The 27,029-nt window shown below is 46.5% G+C and overlaps 1 protein-coding gene across 1 annotated transcript in view; it reads left to right on the forward strand.

Annotated features, from left to right (window-relative positions):
- Positions 1–27,029, forward strand: part of LOC138268219 (FH1/FH2 domain-containing protein 1-like) — a 1,001,023-nt gene that overhangs the window by 730,336 nt on the left and 243,658 nt on the right. The window contains exon 19 of the mRNA XM_069217669.1: positions 20,219–20,409. Coding sequence (XP_069073770.1) covers positions 20,219–20,409 — 191 coding nt within the window. The remainder of the gene's footprint in view (positions 1–20,218; positions 20,410–27,029) is intronic.

Below are 27,029 nucleotides of genomic sequence, written 5' to 3' on the forward strand. Positions count from 1 at the left end.
TGTGTATATTTGCTATCCTCATACTAAGGGTACTCACTGAGATACTTTTGGCATATTGTCATAAAAATAAAGTACCTTTATTTTTAGTATATCTGTGTATTGTGTTTTCTTATGATATTGTGCATATGACACCAGGGGTATAGTAGGAGCTTTGCATGTCTCCTAGTTCAGCCTAAGCTGCTCTGCTATAGCTTCCTTCTATCAGCCTAAGCTGCTAGAAACACCTCTTCTACACTAACATGGGATAACTGTCCCTGGTACAGAGTGTAAGCACCCCTTGGTACCCACTACAAGGCAGGCCAGCCTCCCACATTGGTGGTGCAGCGGTGGGATAAGTACTTGCAATTACTTACCACTTTGTCATTGTGTACTTTTCATAAGGGAATAATATAAAAAACAAGTTCAGTGTATGTACACCTAACCAAAAAGTTTTGCTTTTCTTCTCTTATACTATCTGCTAAGTGCTGAAAAGTACTCCTAAAACTTTCTAAAAGTTTCAAAAAGTTGAAAGTTTTTTTCCTGTGCTTTAAAAAGTCCTAAAACTTTTTTCTCTCTTTTATCTGTCCCTAAACCTTTTCTATCATGTCTTATGTAGGAACTCCTCTTAATTTGGTCAGCACAGCTTATGACCACATTAACTTTAAGGGCCTAAAGAGTCTCTGCATTGATAGAGGTTTAGTGGTAGGAAAGAACTCCTCTAGAGAATTATTGTCTAACATGCTTATTGAAAATGATAAGGCCTTAGCTGGCAGTTCAATTGAGAAGTTAGGAGATAGCTCACACTCTGACTCAGGGGAGCCCCCAGTAAGAGTGTTCGAGGGTACCCTTCCTAACCTGCCCCTTAGCTGACCACCTAGCATAGCTGGTAGTAATTGAAGCTCCCATCACAGTAGGGATGTTTTTGTTCCTGGAGGCCAGGTTGTTAGGGTGCCAACTGTTAGGGACAGGTCTCCGTCTGTTCATTCACATCATTCTTCTGTGTCAAGACATTCCCAACCCACCCACCCTGATGACAAGATGTTAGAAAGGGAACTCTATAAGTTGAGAGTGGAAAAGTCCTGGCTGAAGCTTAAACAGCTACAGCTGGCTCTAGACAGGGGATCCTTAGACTTAGAGAAAGAGAGACAGAGGTTGGGGTTTGGACCCCATGGTGGCAGCAGCAGTATTCCAGATAGCAATCCTGTGAGAGAACATGATTCTAGGAATCTGCATAAGATAGTTCCCCCTTACAAGGAGGGGGATGACATTAACAAGTGGTTTGCAGCACTTGAGAGGGCCTGTATGGTACAGGGGGTCCCTCAAAGGCAGTGGGCTGCTATCCTATGGCTATCTTTCAGTGGAAAAGGTAGGGATAGGCTCCTTACTGTAAAGGAAAGTGATGCCAATAATTTTACAGCTTTGAAGAATGCACTCTTGAATGGATTTGGCTTTACCACTGAACAATACAGGATTAAGTTCAGAGAAACCAGAAAAGAGTCCTCACAAGACTGGGTAGACTTTGTTGACTATTCAGTGAAGGCCTTGGAGGGGTGGGTACATGGCAGTAAAGTTTCTGACTATGAAAGCCTGTATAATCTGATCCTGAGAGAGCATATTCTGAATAACTGTGTGTCAGATTTGTTACACCAATATCTAGTGGACTCAGATCTGACCTCTCCCCAAGAATTGGGAAAAAAGGCAGATAAATGGGTCAGAACAAGAGTGAACAGAAAGGTTCACACAGAGGGTGACAAGGATGGCAAGAAGAAGGATGGTAAGTCTTCAGACAAGGCCCACAAAAATACTCTGGTGGGGGTGGCGGGTCCAAATCCTCTTCTAATCAAGTAAAGAAACCATGGTGCTATTTATGTAAAGTAAAAGGCCATTGGACAACTGATGCCAGTTGTCCAAAGAAAAGCACCAAGCCTCCCACTACCACAACCCCTACTGCAACCTCTAGTGCCCCTAGTAATAGCAGTGGTGGTGGGAGCAAACCTACTAATAGCCAATCCAAGGGAGTAGCTGCGCTCACTTTTGGTAATTTAGTTGGGGTTGGTCTTGTTAGTGAGACCACAGAGGCTGTGCTAGTCTCTGAAAGTGTAATTGATTTGGCCACCTTGGTTGCTTGTCCCCTTAATATGGATAAGTACAAGCAACTTCCCCTAATCAATGGTGTTGAGGTTCAGGCCTACAGGGACACAGGTGCCAGTGTTACCATGGTAATAGAGAAACTGGTACACCCTGAACAACACCTACTTGGTCACCAGTACCAAGTGACAGACGCTCATAACAACACTCTTAGCCACCCCATGGCTGTTGTGAATCTCAACTGGGGGGGGGGGGGGGGAGGTTTACTGGTCCAAAAAAAGTTGTGGTTGCCTCAGATTTACCTGTAGACTGTCTACTACGGAATGATTTAGAGACATCAGGTTGGGCAGAAGTGGAGTTGGAGGCTCATGCAGCAATGCTGGGCATTCCTGGGCATATTTGTGCTATGACAAGGGCTCAGGCCAAAAAGCAAAAAGGACAGGGTGACTTGGCTCCTGGAACAATGGACCAAGTGCTCCCTAAAGCTAGGGTTAGTAAGGGTAAATCCCTACCCACTATCCCTCCCTCTACAGATGATTCTACTTCTGAGGAAGAAGAATTTCCCCCCTGTGCAGAACCTTCACCAGAGGAGCTGGCAGCAGACACTGCTGAGCTTTTGGGTGGAGAGGGGCCTGCCAGGGAGGAGCTGAGTGTGGCACAGAAAACCTGTCCCACATTAGAGGGTCTAAGACAGCAAGCTGTCAAACAGCAAAATGGGGATGTCAGTGACTCACATAGTTTACTGGGAGGACAACCTCTTGTATACAGAGGCAAGGGACCCAAAACCTGGAGCAGCCAGGAGATTGGTCATTCCCCTGCAATACAGAGAGTTCCTCCTAACTCTGGCACACGACATTCCCTTGGCTGGACATTTGGGTCAGATTAAAACATGGGAAAGGCTTGTCCCCCTGTTTCACTGGCCTAGGATATCAGAGGACACAAAGGATTTTTGTAAGTCCTGCGTGACCTGCCAAGCCAGTGGCAAGACTGGTGGCACCCCAAAGGCTCCCCTTATTCCACTGCCTGTGGTTGGGGTTCCCTTTGAAAGGGTAGGGGTTGACATAGTTGGCCCCCTTGACCCTCCTACTGCTTCAGGCAATAGGTTTATCTTGGTGGTAGTGGACCATGCCACAAGATATCCTGAAGCAATTCCTCTAAGGACCACTACAGCACCTGCAGTGGCAAAAGCCCTCCTGGGAATCTTTTCCAGGGTGGGTTTCCCAAAAGAGGTAGTACCAGACAGGGGTAGCAACTTTATGTCTGCATACTTGAAGGCCATGTGGAAGGAATGTGGTGTAACATACAAATTCACCACACCTTATCATCCACAAACAAATGGACTGGTAGAGTGGTTTAATAACACTCTCAAAGGAATGATAATGGGACTCCCTGAAAAACTCAGGAGGAGATGGGATGTCCTGTTACCTTGCCTCCTTTTTGCTTACAGGAAGGTACCCCAGAAAGGAGTGGGCTTCAGCCCCTTTGAACTCCTATTTGGGCACCCTGTAAGAGGTCCTCTAACACTTGTAAAGGAGGGTTGGGAACAACCTTTAAAAGCTCCTAAGCAAGACATAGTGGACTATGTACTCGGCCTAAGATCCAGAATGGCTGAGTACATGAAAACGGCCAGTAAAAACCTTCAGGCCAGCCAAGAGCTCCAAAAGCAATGGCATGACCAGAAGGCTGTTCTGATCCAGTACCAACCAGGACAGAAGGTGTGGGTATTGGAGCCTGTGGCCCCAAGAGCACTCCAAGACAAATGGAGTGGACCCCACATCATTGTCAAAAAGAAGGGAGAAGTCACCTACTTGGTTGACTTGGGCACTGCCAGGAGTCCCCTTAGGGTGCTCCATGTCAATCGCCTAAAACCCTACTATGACAGGGCTGATCTTACCCTGCTCATGGCAACAGATGAAGGACAGGAAGAAGAGAGTGACCCTCTCCCTGATCTCTTCTCTTCCACAGAACAAGATGCTCTAGTGGAAGGTGTAGTTTTGGCAGACTGTCTTACTGCTGAGCAGAAAGACCACTGCATAAATCTCCTGGGTCAGTTTTCTGAACTCTTTTCTACTGTGCCAGGCACCACTTCTTGGTGTGAGCACACTATAGATACTGGAGACGGCATGCCTGTCAAAAGTAAGATCTATAGGCAGCCTGACCATGTCAGGGACTGCATAAAACAAGAGGTTCAGAAAGAGCTTGAACTGGGAGTTGTTGAACATTCTGAAAGCCTATGGGCCTCTCCTGTGGTGCTTGTACCAAAGCCTCACTCAAAACATGGGAAAATAGAAATTAGGTTTTGTGTAGATTACAGAGGTCTCAACCAGGTAACTAAAACTGATGCTCACCCTACACCCAGGGCAGATGAGCTCATAGATACACTGGCATCTGCCAAGTATCTAAGCACCTTTGATTTGCCTGCAGGGTATTGGCAGATCAAGTTATCAGAGGATGCAAAAGCAAAAACTGCATTTTCGACTATTGGAGGGCACTACCAATTCACAGTAATGCCCTTTGGTTTGAAAAATGCACCTGCCACTTTTCAGAGGTTGGTGAATACAGTCCTGCAAGGGTTGGAGGCTTTCAGTGCAGCATATCTGGACGATATAGCTGTCTTTAGCTCCACCTGGGATGATCACCTGGTCCACCTGTGGAAAGTTTTGGAGCTCTACAGAAGGCAGGCCTCACTATCAAGGCTTCAAAGTGCCAGGTAGGGCAGGGGAAAGTGGTTTATCTGGGACAACTGGTAGGTGGAGAACAGATTGCACCACTTCAGAGGAAAATCCAAACTATCATAGATTGGGTTCCCCCTACAACTCAGACCCAGGTGAGAACATTCTTAGGCCTCACTGGGTATTACAGGAGGTTCATTAAGAACTATGGCTCCATTGCAGCCCCACTTAACCCCTTCGCTGCCAGGCCTTTTCCCCCTCCTGTGCCAGGCCTTTTTTTGCCTATTTGGGGCAGTTCGCGCTTAGGCCCTCATAACTTTTTGTTCACATAAGCTAACCAAGCCAAATGTGCGTCCTTTTTTTCCAACATCCTAGGGATTCTAGAGGTACCCAGACTTTGTGGGTTCCCCTGAAGGAGGCCAAGAAATTGGCCAAAATAAAGGGAAAATTTCGTTTTTTTCAAAACAATTGGAAAAAGTGGCTGCAGAAGAAGGCTTGTGGTTTATCCCCTGAAAATGGCACCAACAAAGGGTTTGCGGTGCTAAACTCAGCAGCTTCCCAGCTTTCAGGAACAGGCAGACGTGAATCGGAAAACCCAATTTTTCAACACAATTTTGGCATTTTACTGGGACATACCCCATTTTTTAAATTGTTTGTGCTTTCAGCCTCCTTCCAGTCAGTGACATAAATGGGCATGAAACCAATGTTGGATCCCAGAAACGTAAACATTTCTGAAAAGTAGACGAAATTCTGAATTCAGCAAGGGGTCATTTGTGTAGATCCTACAAGGGTTTCCTACAGAAAATAACAACTGAAAAAGAAAAATATTGAAATTGAGGTGAAAAAAACATAAATGTTTCTCTAAGTTTTACTCTGTAACTTTTCCCTGCAATGTCAGATTATCGAAAGCAATATACCGTTACGTCTGCTGGACTCCTCTGGTTGCGGGGATATATAGGGCTTGTAGGTTCATCAAGAACCCAAGGAACCCAGAGCCAATAAATGAGCTGCACCCTGCAGTGTGTTTTCATTCTATACCGGGTATACAGCAATTCATTTGCAGAAATATAAAGAGTAAAAAATTGCTATCAAGAAAACCTTTGTTTTTCTAAAAAGGGCACAAGATAAGGTGTTGAGGAGCAGTGGTTATTTGCACATCTCTGAATTCCGGGGTGACCATACTAGCATGTGAATTACAGGGCATTTCTCAAATAGATGTCTTCTTTACACACTCTCCTATATTTGGAAGGAAAAAATGTAGAGAAAGACAAGGGGCAATAACACTTGTTTTGCTAATCTATGTTCCCCCAAGTCTCCCGATAAAAATGATACCTCACTTGTGTGGGTAGGCCTAGCGCCCGCGACAGGAAACGCCCCAAAGCGCAACGTGGACACATCCAAATTTTTGAAAGAAAACAGAGGTGTTTTTTGCGAAGTGCCTACCTGTAGATTTTGGCCTCTAGCTCAGCCGGCACCTAGGGAAACCTACCAAACCTGTGCATTTCTGAAAACTAGAGACCTAGGGGAATCCAAGATGGGGTGACTTGCGGTGCTCGGACCAGGTTCTGTTACCCAGAATCCTTTGCAAACCTCAAAATTTGGCTAAAAAAACACATGTTCCTCACATTTCTGTGGCAGAAAGTTCTGGAATCTGAGAGGAGCCACAAATTTCCTTCCACCCAGCGTTCCCCCAAGTCTCCCGATAAAAATGATACCTCACTTGTGTGGGTAGGCCTAGTGCCCGCGACATGAAACGCCCCAAAGCGCAACGTGGACACATCCCATTTTTTTTAAAGAAAACAGTGCCTACCTGTGGATTTTGGCCTGTAGCTCAGCCGGCACCTAGGGAAACCCACCAACCCTGTGCATTTTTGAAAACTAGAGACCTAGGGGAATCCAAGATGGGGTGACTTGTGGGGCTCGGACCAGGTTCTGTTACCCAGAATCCTTTGCAAACCTCAAAATTTGGCTGAAAAAAACACATGTTCCTCACATTTCTGTGGCAGAAAGTTCTGGAATCTGAGAGGAGCCACAAATTTCCTTCCACCCAGCGTTCCCCTAAGTCTCTCGATAAAAATGGTACCTCACTTCTGTGGGTAGGCCTAGCGCCCACGAAAGGAAATGGCCCAAAACACAACGTGGACACAACATATTTTTTCACAGAAAACAGAGGTGTTTTTTGCTAAGTGCCTACCTGTGGAGTTTGGCCTCTAGCTCAGCCGGCCCCGGGAGCGTGGGGGGGGGGGGGGCGCAGAAATGGCCTAAAATAAATTTGCCCCCCCCCCCCCCCCCAACAAATCCCAGGTGCCTAGTGGTTTCTGCCTGGTTTTTTTGACCTAAAATCGGCCAATCTGCCCCCAAGGGGGGCAGAAATGGCCTAAATACAATTTGCCCCCCAGGGGAGCGACCCTTGCCTGATGGGTCGCTCCCCATCTCTAAAAAAACAAACAAACAAAAAAAAAAACACCCAATTTTTTTTTCCCCTGGCGCCTAGAGGTTTCTGCCCCCCCTGGGGGCAGAAATGGCCTAAAAAAATTTGCCCCCCCCAACAATCCCACCCGGAGCGACCATTGCCTACGGGGTCGCTCCCCCAGCGTGACATTGGCGCCAAAAAACAAATCCCAGGTGCCTAAAATCGACCAATCTGCCCCCAAGGGGGGCAGAAATGGCCTACATACAATTTGCCCCCCAGGGCTGCGACCCTTGCCTGATGGGTCGCTACCCATCTCTAAAAAAAAAAAACAAAAAAAAAAACACACACAAAAAAAATTTCCCCTGGCGACTAGAGGGTTCTGCCCCCAGGGCTAGTCTTATTGTCCTTCGTTTGGGGAGGGGGGGGGGGTTGTGTAGGAAAGTACCATCCTGCCTGGCATGTTACCCCCATATTTCACTGTATATATGTTGTTTTAGTGTATGTGTCACTGGGACCCTGCCAGCCAGGGCCACAGTGCTCATAGGTGTGCCCTGTATGTGTTCCCTGTGTGATGACTAACTGTCTCACTGAGGCTCTGCTAACCAGAACATCAGTGGTTATGCTCTCTCTGTTTTCTAAATTGTCACTAACAGGCTAGTGACCAATTTCACCAATTCATATTGGCATACTGGAACACCCTTATAATTCCCTAGTATATGGTACTGAGGTACCCAGGGTATTGGGGTTCCAGGAGATCCCTATGGGCTGCAGCATTTCTTTTGCCACCCATAGGGAGCTCTGACAATTCTTACACGTCCACGTTATTTCACAGCCATTTACCACTGCACTTAAGTAACTTATAAGTCACCTATATGTCTAACCTTCACCTGGTGAAGGTTGGGTGCTAAGTTACTTAGTGTGTGGGCACCCTGGCACTAGCCACGGTGCCCCCACGTCGTTCAGGGCAAATTCCCCGGACTTTGTGAGTGCGGGGACACCATTACATGCGTGCACTGGACATAGGTCACTACCTATGTACAGCGTCACAATGGTAACTCCGAACATGGCCATGTAACATGTCTAAGATCATGGAATTGTCACCCCAATGCCATTCTGACATTGGGAAGACAATTCCATGATCCCCCGAGTCTCTAGCACAGACCCGGGTACAGCCAAACTACCTTTCCCGGGGTTTCACGGCAGCTGCTGCTGCCAACCCCTCAGACAGGTTTCTGCCCTCCTCGGGTCCAGCCAGGCCTGGCCCAGGAAGGCAGAACAAAGAACTTCCTCAGAGAGAAGTTGTTACACCCTCTCCCTTTGAAAAAAGGTGTCAGGGCTGGGGAAGGAGTAGCCTCCCCCAGCCTCTGGAAATGCTTTGATGGGCACAGATGGTGCCCATCTCTGCATAAGCCAGTCTACACCGGTTCAGGGATCCCCCAGCCCCGCTCTGGTGCGAAACTGGACAAAGGAAAGGGGAGTCACCACTCCCCTGACCTGCACCTCCCAGGGGAGGTGCCCAGAGCTCCTCCAGTGTGCTCCAGACCTCTGCCATCTTGGAAACAGAGGTGTTGCTGGCACACTGGACTGCTCTGAGTGGCCAGTGCCAACAGGTGACATCAGAGACTCTTTCTGATAGGCTCTTACCTGTGTTGCTAGCCTATCCTCCTTCCTAGGTAGCCAAACCTCCTTTTCTGGCTATTTAGGGTCTCTTCTTTGGGGAATTCTTTAGATAACGAATGCAAGTGCCCATCCGAGTTCCTCTGCATCTCTCTCTTCACCTTCTGCCAAAGGATCGACCGCTGACTGCTCAGGACGCCTGCAAAACCACAACAAAGTAGCAAAGATGACTGCTGCAACATTGTATCGCTTCTCCTGCCGCCTTCTCGACTGTTTCCTGGTGGTGCATGCTCTGGGGGTAGCCTGCCTCCTTCTTGCACCAGGAGCTCTGAAGAAATCTCCTGTGGGACGAAGGAATCTTCTCCCTGCAACCGCAGGCAACAAAATACTGCATCACCGGTCCTCTGGGTCCCCTCTCAGCACGACGAGCGTGGTCCCTGGAACTCAGCAACTCTGTCCAAGTGACTCCCATAGTCCAGTGACTCTTCAGTCCAAGTTTGGTGGAGGTAAGTCATTGCCTCCCCACACTAGACTGCATTGCTGGGTACCGCGTGATTTGCAGCTGCTACGGCTCCTGTGCACTCTTTCAGGATTTCCTTAGTGCACAGCCAAGCCTGGGTCCCCGACACTCTAACCCTGCAGTGCACAAGCTTCTGAGTTGTCCTCCGGCGTCGTGGGACTCCCTTTTGTGTCTTCGGGTGGACTCCGGATCACTCCTCTTCCAAGTGCCTGTTCCAGTACTTCTGCGGGTGCTGCCTGCTTCTGTGAGGGCTCCCTGACTTGCTGGGCGCCCCCTCTGTCTCCTCATCCAAGTGGCGACATCCTGGTCCCTCCTGGGCCACAGCAGCATCCAAAAACCCTAACGTGACCCTTGCAGCTAGCAAGGCTTGTTTGCGGTCTTTCTGCGTGGGAACACCTCTGCAAGCTTCTTCACGACATGGGACATCCATCCTCCAAAGGGGAAGTTTCTAACCCTCTTCGTTCTTGCAGAATCCACAGCTTCTACCATCCGGTGGCAGCTTCTTTGCACCCTCAGCTGGCATTTCCTGGGTATCTGCCCACTCTCGACATTGTCGCGACTCTTGGACTTGGTCCCCTTGTTCCACAGGTACTCAGGTCCGGAAATCCACTTTGGTTGCTTTGCTGTTGTTGGTCTTCCTTGCAGAAACCCCGTATCACGACTTCTGTGCTCTCTGGGGGTTATAGGTGCACTTTACACCTACCTTTCAGGGTCTTGGGGTGGGCTATTTTTCTAACCCTCACTGTTTTCTTACAGTCCCAGCGACCCTCTACAAGCTCACATAGGTTTGGGGTCCATTCATGGTTGCATTCCACTTTTGGAGTATATGGTTTGTGTTGCCCCTATACCTATGTGCTCCTATTGCAATCTACTGTAACTTTACATTGCTTGCATTACTTCCTTTTGATATTACTGCATAATTTTGGTATTTTGTACATATATCTTGTGTATATTTGGCATCCTCATACTGAGGGTACTCACTGAGATACTTTTGGCATATTGTCATAAAAATAAAGTACCTTTATTTTTAGTATATCTGTGTATTGTGTTTTCTTATGATATTGTGCATATGACACCAGTGGTATAGTAGGAGCTTTGCATGTCTCCTAGTTCAGCCTAAGCTGCTCTGCTACAGCTACCTTCTATCAGCCTAAGCAGCAAGAAACACCTCTTCTACACTAATAAGGGATAACTGGACCTGGTACAGAGTGTAAGTACCCCTTGGTACCCACTACAAGCCAGGCCAGCCTCCTACACTGGGCATTTGGTCTTCCCCTTAATTGTTCGTTCCATAAAGCATTGTAGAACGTGACAGGAAGTAGCAAAAATGACTTCAAAAGACAAACTTGATGATGAAGCTACGTTGGCAGCTTGGATTTAAGAATATTTGCAGGTGCTTTTGGCAGTTTCAGTCTTGGGAATAGAATATGTCTCAGGCAGCTTGCCACTAAGCAGAATTGCAAGCACGTTTAGTAGTTTTCACCTCAACAAGTTCACTGATGCAAACCTGGGCAAGCCCTGGCATACATTAATGCAGCATCTGTTTAGCTGTGATCGCACCTCCCTTCCTCCTCGAGAGAAAGACAGAAGGGTTGGAAGGCTGGAACTGGAGGATGTTTCTAGAAACAGCAGGGTCTTGACTGAATAGAGTACTGGACTGCTGCGGCCCAGAGAAATTGTGAGAGAGTGCAGACAGGCAGAAGCTGCACCCCATAGACCACGCATTGCTGGAGATGCTGGCACACAGATCTTAAAGATACAATGTACAGTTAAGGTTGAGGGGACCGCAATAACACTGCCAGATCCCCGGCAGCTGTAACATGTAACCTAGAGACAACCATACCCTGCAGTCTTTGAATTGTGCATCTGCTGATTTAAAGAAGTTAAATGCATTTTACCCCACAAACCCTTGCAGCCACTAGGTGTGTTCTCTCCCTGAATGTTTTCTACCACATGTAAGAACTTTGAAGAAACCTTGGACTAGTACTATTCCTCCAGTGAACCCATATACTTTATTTTCACCCACCTGCATTTCATGTTTAGTATTTAGTTCTATAGCATGATACAAGTTTTTTGGGGCTTTTTAGATAATATTACTGACAGGACAATGATTTATTAACTGAAGTTTCTTTGTTAGGTTCCGAGTCTCTGTCCCCAGACCACCTTGCTGAGTAAGTCTTTAGCCGCTGTACCTCACTTTAGTTCTTGTTGGAGTTGACCCTCTCTGCAGGATCACCCCCCAAACCTTTTGCTTTCATCTCTCCTTTTTTCTGAATTTCAGTTTTGTTGGCATTAGGACGCTGTGCATTTTACCACTGCTAACCAGTGCTAAAGTGCTTGTGCGCTCTCCCTAAAACATAGTATAATTGGCTTACACATGATTTGGCATATTTTTATATTATAAGTCCCTGGTAAATGGTTCTACATGTACACAGGGCCTGTCAATTAAATGCTGCTAGCGGATCTGTCTCACTCAATGTACTGCCCATTTAAGTAGCACTTTAAAACACGTCTCGGACTTGCCATTGCAACGTATACTGCAATTTTAAAACTACCATTTCAACCTGACAAATTAACCCTTGTGCCTGGCCTAAACCTTCCTTTTTAATATATACAAGTCCCCTCTAGGGTAGGCTATAAAAAGGGTACATTGTATATAAAAAGTAGGGCATGTATTTTCAAATTTTACATGTCCTAAATTCTCTTTTAATCTACTGTAAGGCCTGTCTCTCCCGTTAGGTAGCATTGGGTTACCTTATTACATTTTTAGTGCTAACTATTGATTGGGAGCAGGTAGGTATGTCATGTGGATTTAACCGAATTGTAATTTAAAATCCTAATTGTGAGAAATTGGATTGCTGGTTGACTATGGTGTGAGCCCTGGTAAAGCAACAACCACAGTCCCTTGCAGAGTGAACCACAAAAAGTCACTAACGTTACCTGTGGTTAACCCTGGGTAGATTAGCACAAAAAGAAGTCAGGCTTAACTTAGTGGCAATGTGTAAAGTTATGATTTTTTTTAAGTTTAGGGTTCAAAATAATGCTTAATAGCAGAAAGTGTGAACCGCAGACATATGGTCATGCTAGGCCGGGGCAAAGACAAAAGTTAAGGCTGACCGTGATGGAGCACGGTTCGGACACATAAAGTGGATTGGGCCCAGTCAGTGCTTATCTTCACTTTTGAAGAAAAAGTTTCTGGGAAGGTAAACGTTTAGCAGGGCAAGGGTGCAGGAGTGCCTGAAGAGGGGGCGTTGTCATCAGATATCCGTGGAGCTAAGCTGCAGTGAAAATACTCACATTCTGACTTAGTCAGGCAAGGCCGCAGAAGTGTCTCAGGAGAGAGCATTGTCATCAGTTAGCCAAGGAGGTAAGCCACAGTGAAAATGTTTACCTTCAGACTTAGTCGTCAAAATGGAAGTCAAAAATCTCCAGCAGAACAACACAGAAGGCTGTAGCTGAAGACTGCTCCATGAGGTTGGATACCCCTTCGTCGAAGGACCGGTGAAACAGATTTTCTGCAGTGGAGATCATAGCAGGAAAACTGCAAATTCAATCTGACCAGAGATGCCCTCTGGCAGATAGATGAGCAGGTTGGTCGCGGCCTCCTCCTGGTTCTCAGAACTCTTTTTGGTTAAATTTGGTGAAAGTAATCAGTTTTGGAAATCTACTATGTGGGGCCTTTAGCAGCACAACCAAGGGTCCAGGAGTGGTTGGAGATCTCTTGGGGTTTCAGGACTCACTCAGTGTAAGGAAATGCCTCCTTGGCATGGTTACCCCCTAACCTTTTGCCTTTGCTGATGCTAAGTTATGATTTGAAAGTGTGCTGGGACCCTGCTAACCATGCCCCAGTACCAGTGTTCTTTCCCTAAACTGTACCTTTGTCTCCACAGTTGGCACAACCCTGGCACTCAGGTAAGTCCCTTGTAACTGGTGCCCCTGGTACCAAGGGCCCTGATGCCAGGGAAAGGTCTCTAAGGGCTGCAGCATGTCTTATGCCACCCTGGGACCCCTCACTCAGCACATGCACACTGCCTCACAGCTTGTGTGTGCTGGTGGAGAGAAAATGACTAAGTCGACATGGCACTCCCCTCAGAGTGCCATGCCAACCTCACACTGCCTGTGGCATAGGTAAGTCACCCCTCTAGCAGGCCTTACAGCCCTAAGGCAGGGTGCACTATACCACAGGTGAGGGCATATGTGCATGAGCACTATGCCCCTACAGTGTCTAAGCAAAACCTTAGACATTGTAAGTGCAGGGTAGCCATAAGAGTATATGGTCTGGGAGTTTGTCAAACACGAACTCCACAGTTCCATAATGGCTACACTGAAAACTGGGAAGTTTGGTGTCAAACTTCTCAGCACAATAAATGCACACTGATGCCAGTGTGCACTTTATTGTAAAATACACCCAGAAGGCATCTTAGAGATGCCCCCTGATTACCTACACGACTTCTAGTGTAGGCTGACCAGTTTCTGCCAGCCTGCCACACACCAGACATGTTGCTAGCCACATGGGGAGAATGCCCTTGTCACTCTGTGGCCAAGAACAAATCCTGTACTGGGTGGAGGTGCTTCTCACCTCCCCCTGCAGGAACTGTAACACCTGGCGGTGAGCCTCAAAGGCTCACCCCTTTTGTTACAGCGCCCTGGGGCATCCGAGCTTGTGGAGATGCCCACCCCTCCGACCACTGCCCCCACTTTTGGCGGCAAGGCTGGAGGAGATAATGAGAAAAACAAGGAGGAGTCACCCACCAGTCAGGACAGCCCCTAAGGTGCCCTAAGCTGAGGTGACCCCTGCCTTTAGATATTCCTCCATCTTAGTTTTGGAGGATTCACCCAATAGGGATGTGCCCCCCTCCCCACAGGGAGGAGGCACAAAGAGGGTGTAGCCACCCTCAAGGACTGTAGCCATTGGCTGCTGCCCTTCCAGACCTAAACACACCCCTAAATTCAGTATTTAGGGGCTCCCCAGAACCCAGGAAATCAGATTCCTCCAACCTGAAGAAAGAAGGACTGCTGACCTACAAGCCTGCAGTGAAGGAGGAAGACGACAACTGCTTTGGCCCCAGCCCTACCAGCCTGTCTCCAACTTTGAAAACCTGCTCCAGCGACGCATCCGTCAGGGACCAGCGACCTCTGAAGCCTCAGAGGACTGCCCTGGACTACAGGACCAAGAAACTCCTGTGAACAGCGGCCCTGTTCCAAACCAGCTACTTCTTTGCAACAAAGAAGCAACTTCCAAGGACTTCACGTTTCCCACCGGAAGCGTGAGACTGTACACTCTGCACCCGACGCCCCCGGCTCGATCTGCAGAAAACCAACACCTCTAGGGAGGACTCCCTGCCGACTGCAAGCCCGTGAGTAACCAGAGACGACCCCCCTGAGCCTCCACAGCGACACCTGCAGAGAGAATCCAGAGGCTCCTCCTGACCACGACTGCCTGTAACAAGGGGCCCGACGCCTGGAACCAACACTGCACCCGCAGCCCCCAGGACCTGAAGGAACCGAACTTCGACGCAGGAGTGACCCCCAGGCGACCCTCTGCCTTTCCCAGGTGGTGGCTATCCCGAGAAGCCCCCGTGCCTGCCTGCACCGCTAGAGTGAGCCCCGGGTCCCTCCATTGAAACCTATACAAAACCCCACGCCTGCTTTGCACACTGCAGCCGTCTGCCCCTGTGCCGCTGAGGATGTGTTTTGTGTGCCTACTTGTGTCCCCCCCCCCCCCCCCCCCCCCCCCCCCCAGTGCTCTACAAAACTCCCCGGTCCTCCCCTGAGGACGCGGGTACTTACCTGCTGGCAGACTGGAACCGGAGCACCCCTGTTCTCCATAGGTGCCTATGTGTTTTGGGCACCTCTTTGACTTCTGCATCTGACCAGCCCTGAGCTGCTGGTGTGGTAACTTTGGGGTTGCCTTGAACCCCCAACAGTGGGCTGCCTATGCGCCAGAACTGAGACTTGTAAGTGTTTTTTTTACTTACTTCCTAATCTAACCTTTACTTACCTCCCCCATGAACTGTTGATTTTTGCACTGTGTCCACTTTAAAAATAGCTTATTGCCATTTTAACAAACTGTACAAGATATTGTTTTCATTCAAAGTTCCTAAAGTATCTAAGTGAAGTACCTTACATTTAAAGTATTAACTGTAAATCTTGAACCTGTGGTTCTTAAAATAAACTATATAAAAACCTATTGGCCTGGAGTAAGTCTTTGAGTGTGTGTTCCTCATTTATTGCCTGTGTGTGTGCAACAAATGCTTAACACTCCCCTCTGATAAGCCTACTGCTCGACCACACTACCACAAAATAGAGCATTAGAATTATCTACTTTTGCTACTATCTTACCTCTAAGGGGAACCCTTGGACTCTGTGTACACTATTTCTTACTTTGAATTAGTATATACAGAGCCAACTGCTTACATTCAGGCTGGGTCCAGGTGCTAGTCCAAGATGGTGGATTCCTTTTATGTCCCTGTGCCTCTGAATAAGAGGTCAGTAGACTAGCCCTGATTCACTTCTGGCAGGCTCCAGGCAGCAAAGCAGTTCTTCCTGGTACAGCGACAGTGTGCAGCAGGTCACACCAGCAGGTAGTCCTCTGAGAGTTTTTCTTTAGGTCCAGTAGTGAACTGAAGAGTGGGTTTGAGAGCCCTATATTTATACTCTGGTGCCCTGCTCCTGAAAGGTGGGAGAATTTTCCAGAAAGGTTATTTGAAGTTCCAAGATTTTCCTACTTCCCCCTGCCCTGGCTCCTAACTGGCTGTTCTGACAAGAGAGGGACGTTAAGCCTATTGCGTTGTGGCAGAGCATAGCCTATTTAGGTGTAAGTGGGACTGTGCCAAACTCTATCCACCATCCTGCCCATGGAAAGGCTATTTCACAAAGTCTCAACTGTCAGTTATACCCATTCATTTGACCTAAGAAAGGCTGCAGGCACAGAGGGCTATGGGTAGAAAATGCAAACTTTCTAAAAGTTGAGTTTTCAATCTTGTAATAATAAATTTGACTTTACTGTTAAAGAGGGTTTATCATTACAAGTTCAGGTACCAAACATGTGATATCTACCTCCTCTCACTTAGGAATTACAGCTTATTAAATGTAATAAGTAATCCCCAGTGTTATCCTATGGGAGGGATAGGCCTCACAGTACTGAAAAACTTGTTTGGAAGTTTTTCACTACTAGGCCATTTAAAACATTAAAGTACATGTCCTACCCTTTAATTACACAGCATCCTGCCCTATGAGCTGCCTAGGGCCTACCTTAAGGGTGACCTAAATGTAATAAAGGGGAGTTTAAGGCTTCGCACAGGGTTTTAAATGCCAAGTAGACATGGCAGTGGATTCAGACTGCAATGGCAGGCTTGGGACATGTTTCGAAGTGCTATTTTAGTGAGTGACACAATAAGTGGTGTAGGCCCACTGGTAACATTTAATTTACAGGCCCTGGGTATATGGTATACCATTCTACAAGGGACTTACACGTAAGTTAAGGTTGCCATTCTTGTGTATGCCAATGCAACCATGTTTAGGGTAGTGAGCATAAGCACTTTATCACTGGTCAGCACTAGTAAAGTATACAGAGTCCTAAGGCCAACAGAGCAAAAATGCAAAAAATAATGGAGGCAAGCAGGCAAATAGTTTGGGGGAAGAACACTTTTAGGGCTAACACTTATTAATGGTAAAGTTGGATTTTGAGTCGCAATTCTGAAAATGGCACTTTTTAAAAGTTTGCATTTGCCTGCCCTAACAATTTGTTGCCTTCTGGCAGTGCCCTGGTTCACATGACTATGAATAGCTTAGCTGTTGAGCTTTGTGTATCCGTCCCAGACAGTAAGGCCAAGGGGGACTAGATGTTGGCAGGATAGGCAATCCTACCAGGATGGTTAGGAAGGAGCTGTCATCTGCCCCACTTACATTTTAAAGGGCTGCCTCCAGCACACATACAAAGGAACCTAACACCAATCTTTCATTACCGCCCCCCAGACTTTCGGAGCCTTGGCAGACTAAGGGAAGAACTTTCCAGAACCAAATGTGGGGGTACCCAGGAAGTGCCTCCACATCAAAGGCTGGCATCAAGTATAAATATTAGACCCTCAGACCAACTCTTCAGTGCACTGCTGGACCAGTGGAAGACTTCATAAGGAACGCCCTTCTGCTTAAGGTCTGCCTTGTTCCTCAGAGGACTAGCCTGCTTCTACTGAGGACTGGCCAGCTGGTTGAGGCCTGACTTGCTGCTTCAACCCAGGACTAACAGACTGACTCCAATGGCCAATTGGCTGGCCTTCTATGTGAGCTACAGGGAGATAACACGCTCCAGAGTCCTTGGACCCTGCACTTAGCCTCTGCTAGTGTGAAATCTAACCCCCAAGTGCTGCCTTCGCAGGTCCTGGATCCATGGAAAATGTGTTATAAGTCCTGCTCCAGCCTAATCCTAAATGTTAAGACTTAGAAATGTTTTTGCCTAAAAGTGCTAGAAAAAGTGACAGAAGACAAGGACCTTCCTGCCTGCCGATCTACTTAAGTTGCATTGCTTGTGAGCCTGACTTTGTAGTAGCTCCTGCTAGTTCTTCTCCACAGAAGTAAATTCTGTTCTTTTGAACCGCAGAGCAATGATATCCAGATTTGTGGACCCCTTTTTGGCTGCAGCTTGTAGTTTCATTCCACTGGAGATTTTCGACTTCCACAAAGATGTCGAAGGGCTTAATTTAGATACTGGTGGTAACGATGCTGCCATCAACTTTTCAAATGGAAACCCGTCCACCTCCAGGATGATCCACCTTCCCTATTTAGATGTTTGTAGTCCCATAAACGAAAGCCCATATTCGAACCTCTGTCTCCGCCAACACACACTACCTCAGTTGACGGTGGTAGAGGGAAAAGTGGATTCTGGCAGGACCCCAGCCACCCTTCCTGCCATTCAGATTTGGATGTGCCTTACCACCAAGAAAAATTTGATGGTCCGACCTCAACTTCTGAGTTGGCAAATTAGGGGGTAAAATGGGTGAAAACGCACCTTTTCTCCCCATTGCGCCTCCATCTACAACTGGGCTAGACAACACCTTCTGTCACTGCTGCCATCGATCAATGGAGAAAACACTACCCCCCTCCCCAATCTAACCCCCTCAACCCCCCCAACAGACTCAAAGGTAGGGACACAGCATTGCCAGGGTACGTTAGGTGGGCACTGCACAGAAGGTCAGGACCACTGCAGGCATATACATGTTGCAGTATTTGTTTTAAAGCAATGTGACATGCATTTGTCGGGGACACAAGATGGTCACACATGGCTGGAGACACTGCCACAACACGCTTATCACACACACACAACTGTTATTGTTCTGTCATCATCCATTGCAAAATGAATTCTAGCACCACAATGAGGATACACTTACACTTGACAATGGTGTCCATTGCAAGGGGACCTGTATGGGTTGGTTTGTGCTATCTGTTGTATATGTGAGTCAGTACATGTATATACGTGTGTGTGGATTGGCTGGTTGAGGCAGAGGGAGCTGGAGTGGGTAATGTGCTGTGTCTGTTTGAGTGTCTCTTTCATGTGAGATCGATGTTGTGTTGCCATGTGACACATTCAGGTGATTGTTGTTATGTGGCAACGTTGTTGTGATGTGTGTAGTTGTGCTTGTGTGTGTAGCTGAGTGTGGAATTGTGTTGGTTGTTGTGGTTGTCTCGTATGTGTGTGTGCAGTGTCAGTTGTGTGTGTGCCGTCATGGATGTATGGCAATGTGTGTTTTCGGCATGTATGGGTTGTGTTGGTATTGTATTGGATGATGGTGTGTATGTGATGTGGTGTGTAGAGCAGGGGGACACATATGGCTAAGATACAGTGTGTGTCACTTACTTCTATTCCATAGCCCCTGCCATTGTACGAAGTCCATTGGGTCCCACCGCCGCCTCCGTCAGGAGTTTGGCGCCAGCCCTGCGCTTGCAAGGCTGTAACATCTAAATACCGTGGCGGAACACCAGTGACTTGGTGGTCTTCTCGGGTCTGCTGTGGATGTAACTTGGCGGTAACACTGCCAAGATCTAAATCAGGCCCTAAGTCCAAAGGTAAAAATCTTCCCCGGGCTCGACTGTGACAGTCTCCCCATCGATACCTATGACCTCCTAGACTCTGAAATTAAGCTTTTCCCACTCAAAGCTTTTACCAGCCATTGCGAATGTCTTAGCCTAGACCTCTTCCAATATCTCCCGGACAACGCCTTCCCAAAAATGCAGCTTGCTGCCTTTCCCTACTGAGCACACATTGCCTCTAAGTTATGCCTGACTGCTTTTTTGATAATCTATGAGGGTCAAGCACAGTTTAATTTAGTGACTACTGTAGTTCACCCTGACAAACATAGTGGTTTTTGCTTGAGTAATGTTACCACCACTATTCAATCCATAACCCAATTTTTTACAATGCTAAAGGAGTGTCCTTGGTGCTCAGTTTCTGGTCCAACAGTAAAATAAACCCCAGGACACTAGGTGTGAAATGAAAGCTTTAATTTTATAATTTTAGCCCAGTAACCCCTGGTTGTCCTGGCACGCTCAAAAATATTCCAGGAGTAGCATAGTGTAAGAAGAGAACTGGAACAATAGAACATCATGCTCCAATAAAACCTTCGATTTAAAAAATATAAAGCTGTGCTTGAAGAATAGAAAGACTAGAAATAAGGTTTGTTGTTCAGGCAATCAGGCCTGCATTGAGTAGTTTCCAATGCCCTTCTCAGGGCTTACTAGTGAAATCACGGGTTGTGAAAAAAAATACTTTTTTTGAGTGCATTATCGTTTTAGCCTAGTGGCCTTACAGACGTTTACCAGACACTGTTTTGTCATCATACAGAGTTGTTTTGCTCTGTTGTTCTACAGTTTCTCATTTGTATGTCTTTGTCATCACAACTCCTGACATTCCTCATCATGTTTCTTTTCTTTCAGATTGAGTTTGAGGAATTAGCCAACAATTTAGTCCAACTGGAGGGGAAATGCAGAATGTCTTGGGATAATCTGAAGGTGATAGCAAAGCACGACAGTAAACCTGGTCTTAAAACGAAAATGACAGAGTTTTTAAAGCATTGCACTGAAAAAATAGTTATTCTAAAAATTGTGCATAGGAGGATTTTAAACAGGTACGTTTCTGTAAATGTATATATATTCACATTTTTTGCACTGTTAGAAATTTTTGTCAGAGCTCTGTAGCATCTTCGGTATTCAAACAGTGCTAGAGGACCTCCTTGCAAATAAAATGCTCCATTTTATAAAAATACATGCTCAAAATATTCATTTTTCTACTTTGGCCTGGGAAAACAACAAAAAAGAAGCAATATAGTCTACTTGTGATAATGCTATATCTGCATTGGAATGATTCTTGTCCGTAATTTGGCCATCATCTCCTGAAATCTTTTGTTGGGAATACCATTGTTATGAATTTTAGTCTGATTTGCTCAATAATTTTTCCTTCAAACATCACTGCTTTGTTAATGTATTGAAAATCACTAATGAAGCCAGCAAAACTAATTTGGATGAAAGAGCTGTGTTCCTTGGGGACGTAATAATAAGCTTGAGTTGCTTCTTTAAGATAGTTTTGAGATATGCTTTAGAGCCTTTGTTTCTCCTTTCCGTAGTAACAATTTTGTAGTAGTTTTACTTAACTCTATGGGCCAGGGATTTGTAGGGCTTCCCAGATCTTTCATCATTCTTGCAGGTCATACTTTAAAGTATCAGCCTTTGCCTTCAACCTTTTAAGCTCAAGCATCTGTTGACCATTGGCCAATGCTAGGGAAGGATTTAAAGGACCCTCTAGTGCTCTCACAAAATGGTTTCCCTTTTCCATTTTACAATTCGGGCTACTAGGAAAGAGCTCCCTCAACTGCCTGAGTCAATTTGTTTTAATCATGGTGCATTATTTAACTGAAAGTGAAATGAGCTAATAATCTGGGCATATATCTCCCCCTTCCCCCAAGTACTTATTTTCAAGAGGGAGGTACTCCCTCTCTCCCTAGTGGATCCCTGCTTGAGATTTGTGCCAGATGGGCGATCACCAAGCAGGGACCCATCCCATAGGCAGCGGGGATGAATTCCAGAGGGGGCTCAAAGTAGTAAAGACCACCCCCCCCCCCCCCCCCCCCCCCCCCCCGGTTGTTCTCCAAACCTTCCTACGGCAGTGATAGTTCTTTTCCCTCCCCTGGCAACCAAAGTTTTTCTGAACCACCCCCTCATGTCTGTCTCCAAGGGCAAGAAAACTTAGTAGGCACCAGTAATAATGATTTTAGAAATGGAGAAGTGGTAAGGACAGCTCACCCAGCTTTTGTGCCACGGCCCACACCCAGCAAACACACATCAGCCTTTCTACCTCTGAGGGAAAATGGGAGGTTTTTGCCTTTAATCTGCTCCTGGGGGAGTTTGAGCAGAGAGCTCACCAGACACCAGTGAGTTTTATTTTCCCACGGGGTAAACCAGTCCTTTTGAACCCCCCTCCCTCCCTGGTCAGAGAAGGGGTTTGCCCCAGTTAGCTCCTCTTGGGGCAGAAGGCTCACTAAATGCCAGGAATATTTCATATAAACTAATGGGGGTGTCTGGCTCGTCCTGACATCAAGCCTCACCCGCATCCCAAAATCCTTAGTCTTCCTGCGGCCCTGGAGACTAAAGCATCCCTAGCTCAATGGCAACAGAGGGGAAATTTAGAGCTGGGCTGGCAAAACATGGCTAGATCCCAATATCTTCCCACTTTCCATGCTGAATGGCTGCACTTTTCAGGCTGGAGTCGGCTGCCACATGGAGAAACGTACCAAACCTAGACATTTCTGAAAACTAGATGCAGGGGAGATTCTAGTGTGATGTGCCTCACTTGGATCCCATTACATTTCTTACCAACAGTGCCTTGCAGACCTCAAACATTGCTTAAAATTACACATTTCCCTGCATTTCTGTGACATGAACTTCCAGAATACACAGGGATCACAAAATTCCTACCAACCTGTGTTCCCCCTCTTGGCCCAGTAATAATACTTCTCCATTTGTATGGTGGGCCTAGCACCCACAGCACAAAAGTCCCCAAAATGTAGCTCAAAGAAATCAGTGATAGGGGTAGCTTGGGTATTAGGGCCCAGGTTCAGCAGCCACCTTGGGAAACATACCAAACTAAGGCGTTTCTTAAAACTAGACTTCCGGGGAGTCCAGGGTGGTGTGCCTCACATGAAACCCACAATGTTTTCTTATTAACAGTGCCTTGCACACCTCAAACTTTGCCACCTAAAATATTTTCCATACAATTATATGTCTGGAATTGACAGGGATCCACAACATTCCTACAACTCATCATGCCTCCAAATTGTTCAGATAACGTGGCAGGCACAGATCAAACCAGACTTTATGGGGGTCCTCATGAGGAGACTCCCATTGTCCCTGGTTTGATCCATTCCTGACGCAGGTATTAGACCCAGCCATACAAGTGAATTACCATGTTTTATTTGAAGACCTTGGGTAATGCTAGGTGGTAGAAAACTTGTGGCTCGTCCCAGATTCCAGAACTTTCCATCACAAACATATGAGGAAAATGTGTGTCTTTGCCAATGTTTGAGGTTTGCAAGGGGTTCTCAGTAGAATACTCTAGTTTGAATGGCACAAGTTACACCACCCTGGACAACCCAGAGCTTCTAGTTTTCAGAAATGACTGGTAGGTTTCCCGGGATGGCAGCTTAACTTGGGCCTAAAATCTTCAGCTTCCCACATTTAAAAAAAATATAAAACATAGATTTTGCAAGGTGAAATATGATGGCTCCAGGTCTTGTTTGAGGGTGTTTTGTGTTGCAAGCACTAGTCCCAGCCACACAAGTGGGATTCTGTTTTTGTCTGTAAACGTGCAGTAACACAGAATAGTAGAACATCTGTTACTACCAATGGGATTTCTCTGCATTTGTGCCTTCCAAATGTAAACCAATGGGCAAGACAGACATTTTGCAAAAGGCTTTCTGAATCATATGGGTAACCACAAATTCAGAGGTGTGCAAAGAAGCAAAACACCACTGTTCCTAAACTCAATATCTTTGTGTACATTTCAGAAATACCTACGTTTCCTTCATACTTACTTTATTTTGTTGTGTTTTACCATATGATTTGCCATACAGTTGGTACAGAATGAAAAATCATTGTAAAGTTCAGCTCATTTGTTGGCTCTGGGTATCGCATGTTTTTTGGAGTACCTATAAAATCCTAAATATCAATGTAACCAGAAGGGTCTGTCAGAAGTACCCGCATATTGCTTTTGTAAATCTGCCATAGTGATAAGAAGTTACACATGAAAATATTACAAAAATGACTTTGTTTTTGTACTACTCATTTTAATTTATTTCCATTTCAACAGTTTCTTTGGCAAACCCTTACGAGAGCTACACAAATGACCCACTTCTGAATTCAGATTTGTTATACATTACCCTCCTGTTTCCACCACAAACTGCAAGTAGGTAGAAACCACACAAATTAGGAAAAGTGGGCTGCCCCTTAGAAAAATGCAAAAACTGTGGTTTTAAAAAACAAAATGATTTTGTCCAAGATGGCAGCGAAGTAACCCACCCTTCTCGCTTCTGTGCCACCCATGCCTTTTACTAGCTATGTTTAGCAGTTCACCGAGCTTGCGACCGACCTCACTGGTGCCCATCCAGAGTGCAGACATACCCCTAAGCGGCTGGTGAAATCTGGGCTCAAAGCAGCATCTTCTTTGGCCGTGGACCTTGCCCAGAGTGGGACGTCACACCCAACAACCATGGCGGCCACATAACACGTGTCGCTCTGTGCCACTGGATTACTCCTTGCCAGCTCCTGGACGACCGAAGCATGATGCATCCAATACTCACTGGGACTCCACTTACACAGCGGCATAAGCCTGCCTCTGCTGCAGCCTGCAGGACTCTTCCAGTCCACAATCAGCAGTCCACGAGAGATGCCTCACACCGTGCAGCACAGCCGCATGGAAGAATACTGAAATACCGCAAAGGCCTAGGCCCGCACGTCAGGGAGACACACTTGTGGAACTGGGCCCTCTTAATGATCAGTACATTACATTCCCTCCAGTGAAGCTGAGGCACTAGCAGTGGAAGGCCCCCACACACTTCTGCCTACTCCACTACCACATCGTCCAAGAACAGCTACCAGGAATCCTCCATAGCTGTTCCAGAAGCACCTTCCTCCAGGGCTCAGTTGGCAGACATGTTGGCCAAGAGAGTGCAATGCGCGCAGCAACTCAGGCCCTATCTTGGGGGGTGGGGACAGCCCACAGCCTAGGTGACCCTGAGCACACAGGGCGTGGATTGGAGCCAATGAGGAGCAAGGGGGCCATTGACTAGGTCTTGCTTTGTGGGGCCCACACATTAATGGACCTACGTTATCCTGTCACGGCAAACAGCCCTCTAATGCACTATTGCCCACCTTAAGCTCTCCAGGTCTCCCCACTGCTCCGCAGACGTTCTCTGGCCTGCACCACACCAGGACATTTTCTATAGAGAGTGCATCGTAATCGAACCCTTCGAACATCAACTGCCAGATCAGAGCGACTCCAGGCCCATACACCGCGCACAACACAGCAGTGGTGGAGAGTGTGAGGGTGAAGACTTGGGCCTAGTTCTGTGGGGACTGCACATAATCTGTACTGGTTCACTCGATCACAATTAACAGCCTTCTCTTGAGCTGTTACCCACCTGAAGAGTTCCTGTATTCTTCACAATCCCACAGACGCACCTTGGCCTGCACCACGCCAGAACTGTCTAAACGTGGCAAACACCATGAGAGGGGGGGCCCTCCATCCATCAACTCTCAGGTCATAAAGTGTTCAGTTCCCCACCCTGACTCCTCCCCACCTACAGCAGCGGCTAAGAATAAACGGGACCAGTCAGTCTGGTCGAATGCTAATGCATTCCGCTCCAACTCTCGCCAAAGACTCTGCCTCTACCTCACTGTCCCATGCAGTCGGGGTCCCTGACTCCGACCATGCTCCTGTGACCCAGGTATGCTTAGCCTCCCTCGTTGAATCACTGAAGACTGATATCCAAAGATGTCATCAAGCCTCTCAATAACTTGATCATGGGTTGTCGATGATAAATCTTCCACCAAAGGAAAACGCGAGTATTCATCAATGACTACCATGAGATGATGTCCATTTTCCAGAGGCCCAAAGAATTCAACTGCAACTCTCTCCCAGGCATGTACAAGGAGGTCAGACATTGTCACTGGATGCTGTGTCAGTAGCAAAGATGGCACTCTTTTAGCTCTTTCTCAGCTCATTCGTCTAGGCAAAGGAACCACACTCAGTCTCTTAGGGCTCTTTTGGTGGCTACATTGCCACAATATCCTTTATGAGCCAGCTTGACATCTTGCTGCCTCAGGCTCTAAGGTATGCCGATTCTCAAGCCTCTCAATATGATACCCTCTTGAGTGCTAGATAGCTCATCCTGTACATGTTTGAACCTTTTGAATTCAACATAATCAGCAAAAGGTTGAACACTTGCCTTCCAAGATTGCTTTTTTTTTTTTTTATTTTTTTTTTTTTATTTATTTATTATTGAAGATGCACAGTGTATAGACAGCAAAACAAAAAGAAGGCTGAATAAATACATAGTATAAATACACATCATTACATAAATTCATTTCATAGATCTACAGCAAACAACAAGACCACTGAAAGGGGACACATGAATAACCTATTCAAGACCTTAAACTACAATAAAGTGCAAAGATTGAGCATGATTAATTAAATACATCCCCTACAAACATGATTCAATTATTACCTAGCCACTGTGCAAACGGGGCCCAGATAGCTACGCGCGCGGCCCTTGCACGCATAAGAACCCATCTCTAGATAAAACATTGAGCACATCCGAGCCAGCCAATGGTTAAAAATTGGTGGAGTCGACTCCAGCCAGTCAGATGCAATACAGCAGCGGGCCACAGACATGGCTAAAAACAAGAACCTCTGAGTATTCTAGGTGCACCACTCCATCAATTCCCAATAAATACTAGTTGCGGCGTAATTTCCACCTCCTGATGAATTAGCCTAGTTAAAAAGTTAGCCATATCAGTAAAAAATTCATGTAGCCTACTGCAATTAAAGAACATATGTACCAGGTCGGCCGATACACTCTTACATCTGGGACACACCACCACCCTTAAACTACCCCAATTAGATAGCTTAGCGGGTGTATAGTATAGATGAAAAATAGTCTTATAATGTTGGGTTTGTGGCCCAGCGGATAATTTAAAACGCTGTGCCATATCTAAAGAGGTGCGTACTGACACTTCAGAAGCTCCAATATTCCGAGCCCACCTCTCCGCCTGTTTGCTCAAGTCATCTAGCATTAAATTCAAGAAGAGCGGATAAAGCGAGCAGACCCGCCATCTAGTGGACTTATGAAGAACCTCCATAACTGGGATTCTATCCCCCACTTGCCCAGCTGCTGATCTAAAATGTACCCCCAAAAAATGTCTGATTTGCAAATATTTAAAAAAATCCTTAGTGTCCAATGTAAACTCCCTTGTCAATTCTTCAAAAGATTTAAGGTGGGTATTCCCATAAAAATCACCAATACACCGAACACCAAGCTGAGCCCACCTGGCACAGTATTCATCCTTAAAAATGTCAGGAAGTACCGAAGAGTTCAAAATTGGAGTGTAAAAATTAATCCGGCCAATTCCAATTTTTTTTTTAACATTGGTCCACACCTTAAATGCAGCCCAGACAGTCTTAAACTTAACTTTTTTT

This window comes from Pleurodeles waltl, chromosome 12 (genome assembly GCF_031143425.1).
Source record: "Pleurodeles waltl isolate 20211129_DDA chromosome 12, aPleWal1.hap1.20221129, whole genome shotgun sequence".
NCBI lineage: Eukaryota > Metazoa > Chordata > Amphibia > Caudata > Salamandridae > Pleurodeles > Pleurodeles waltl.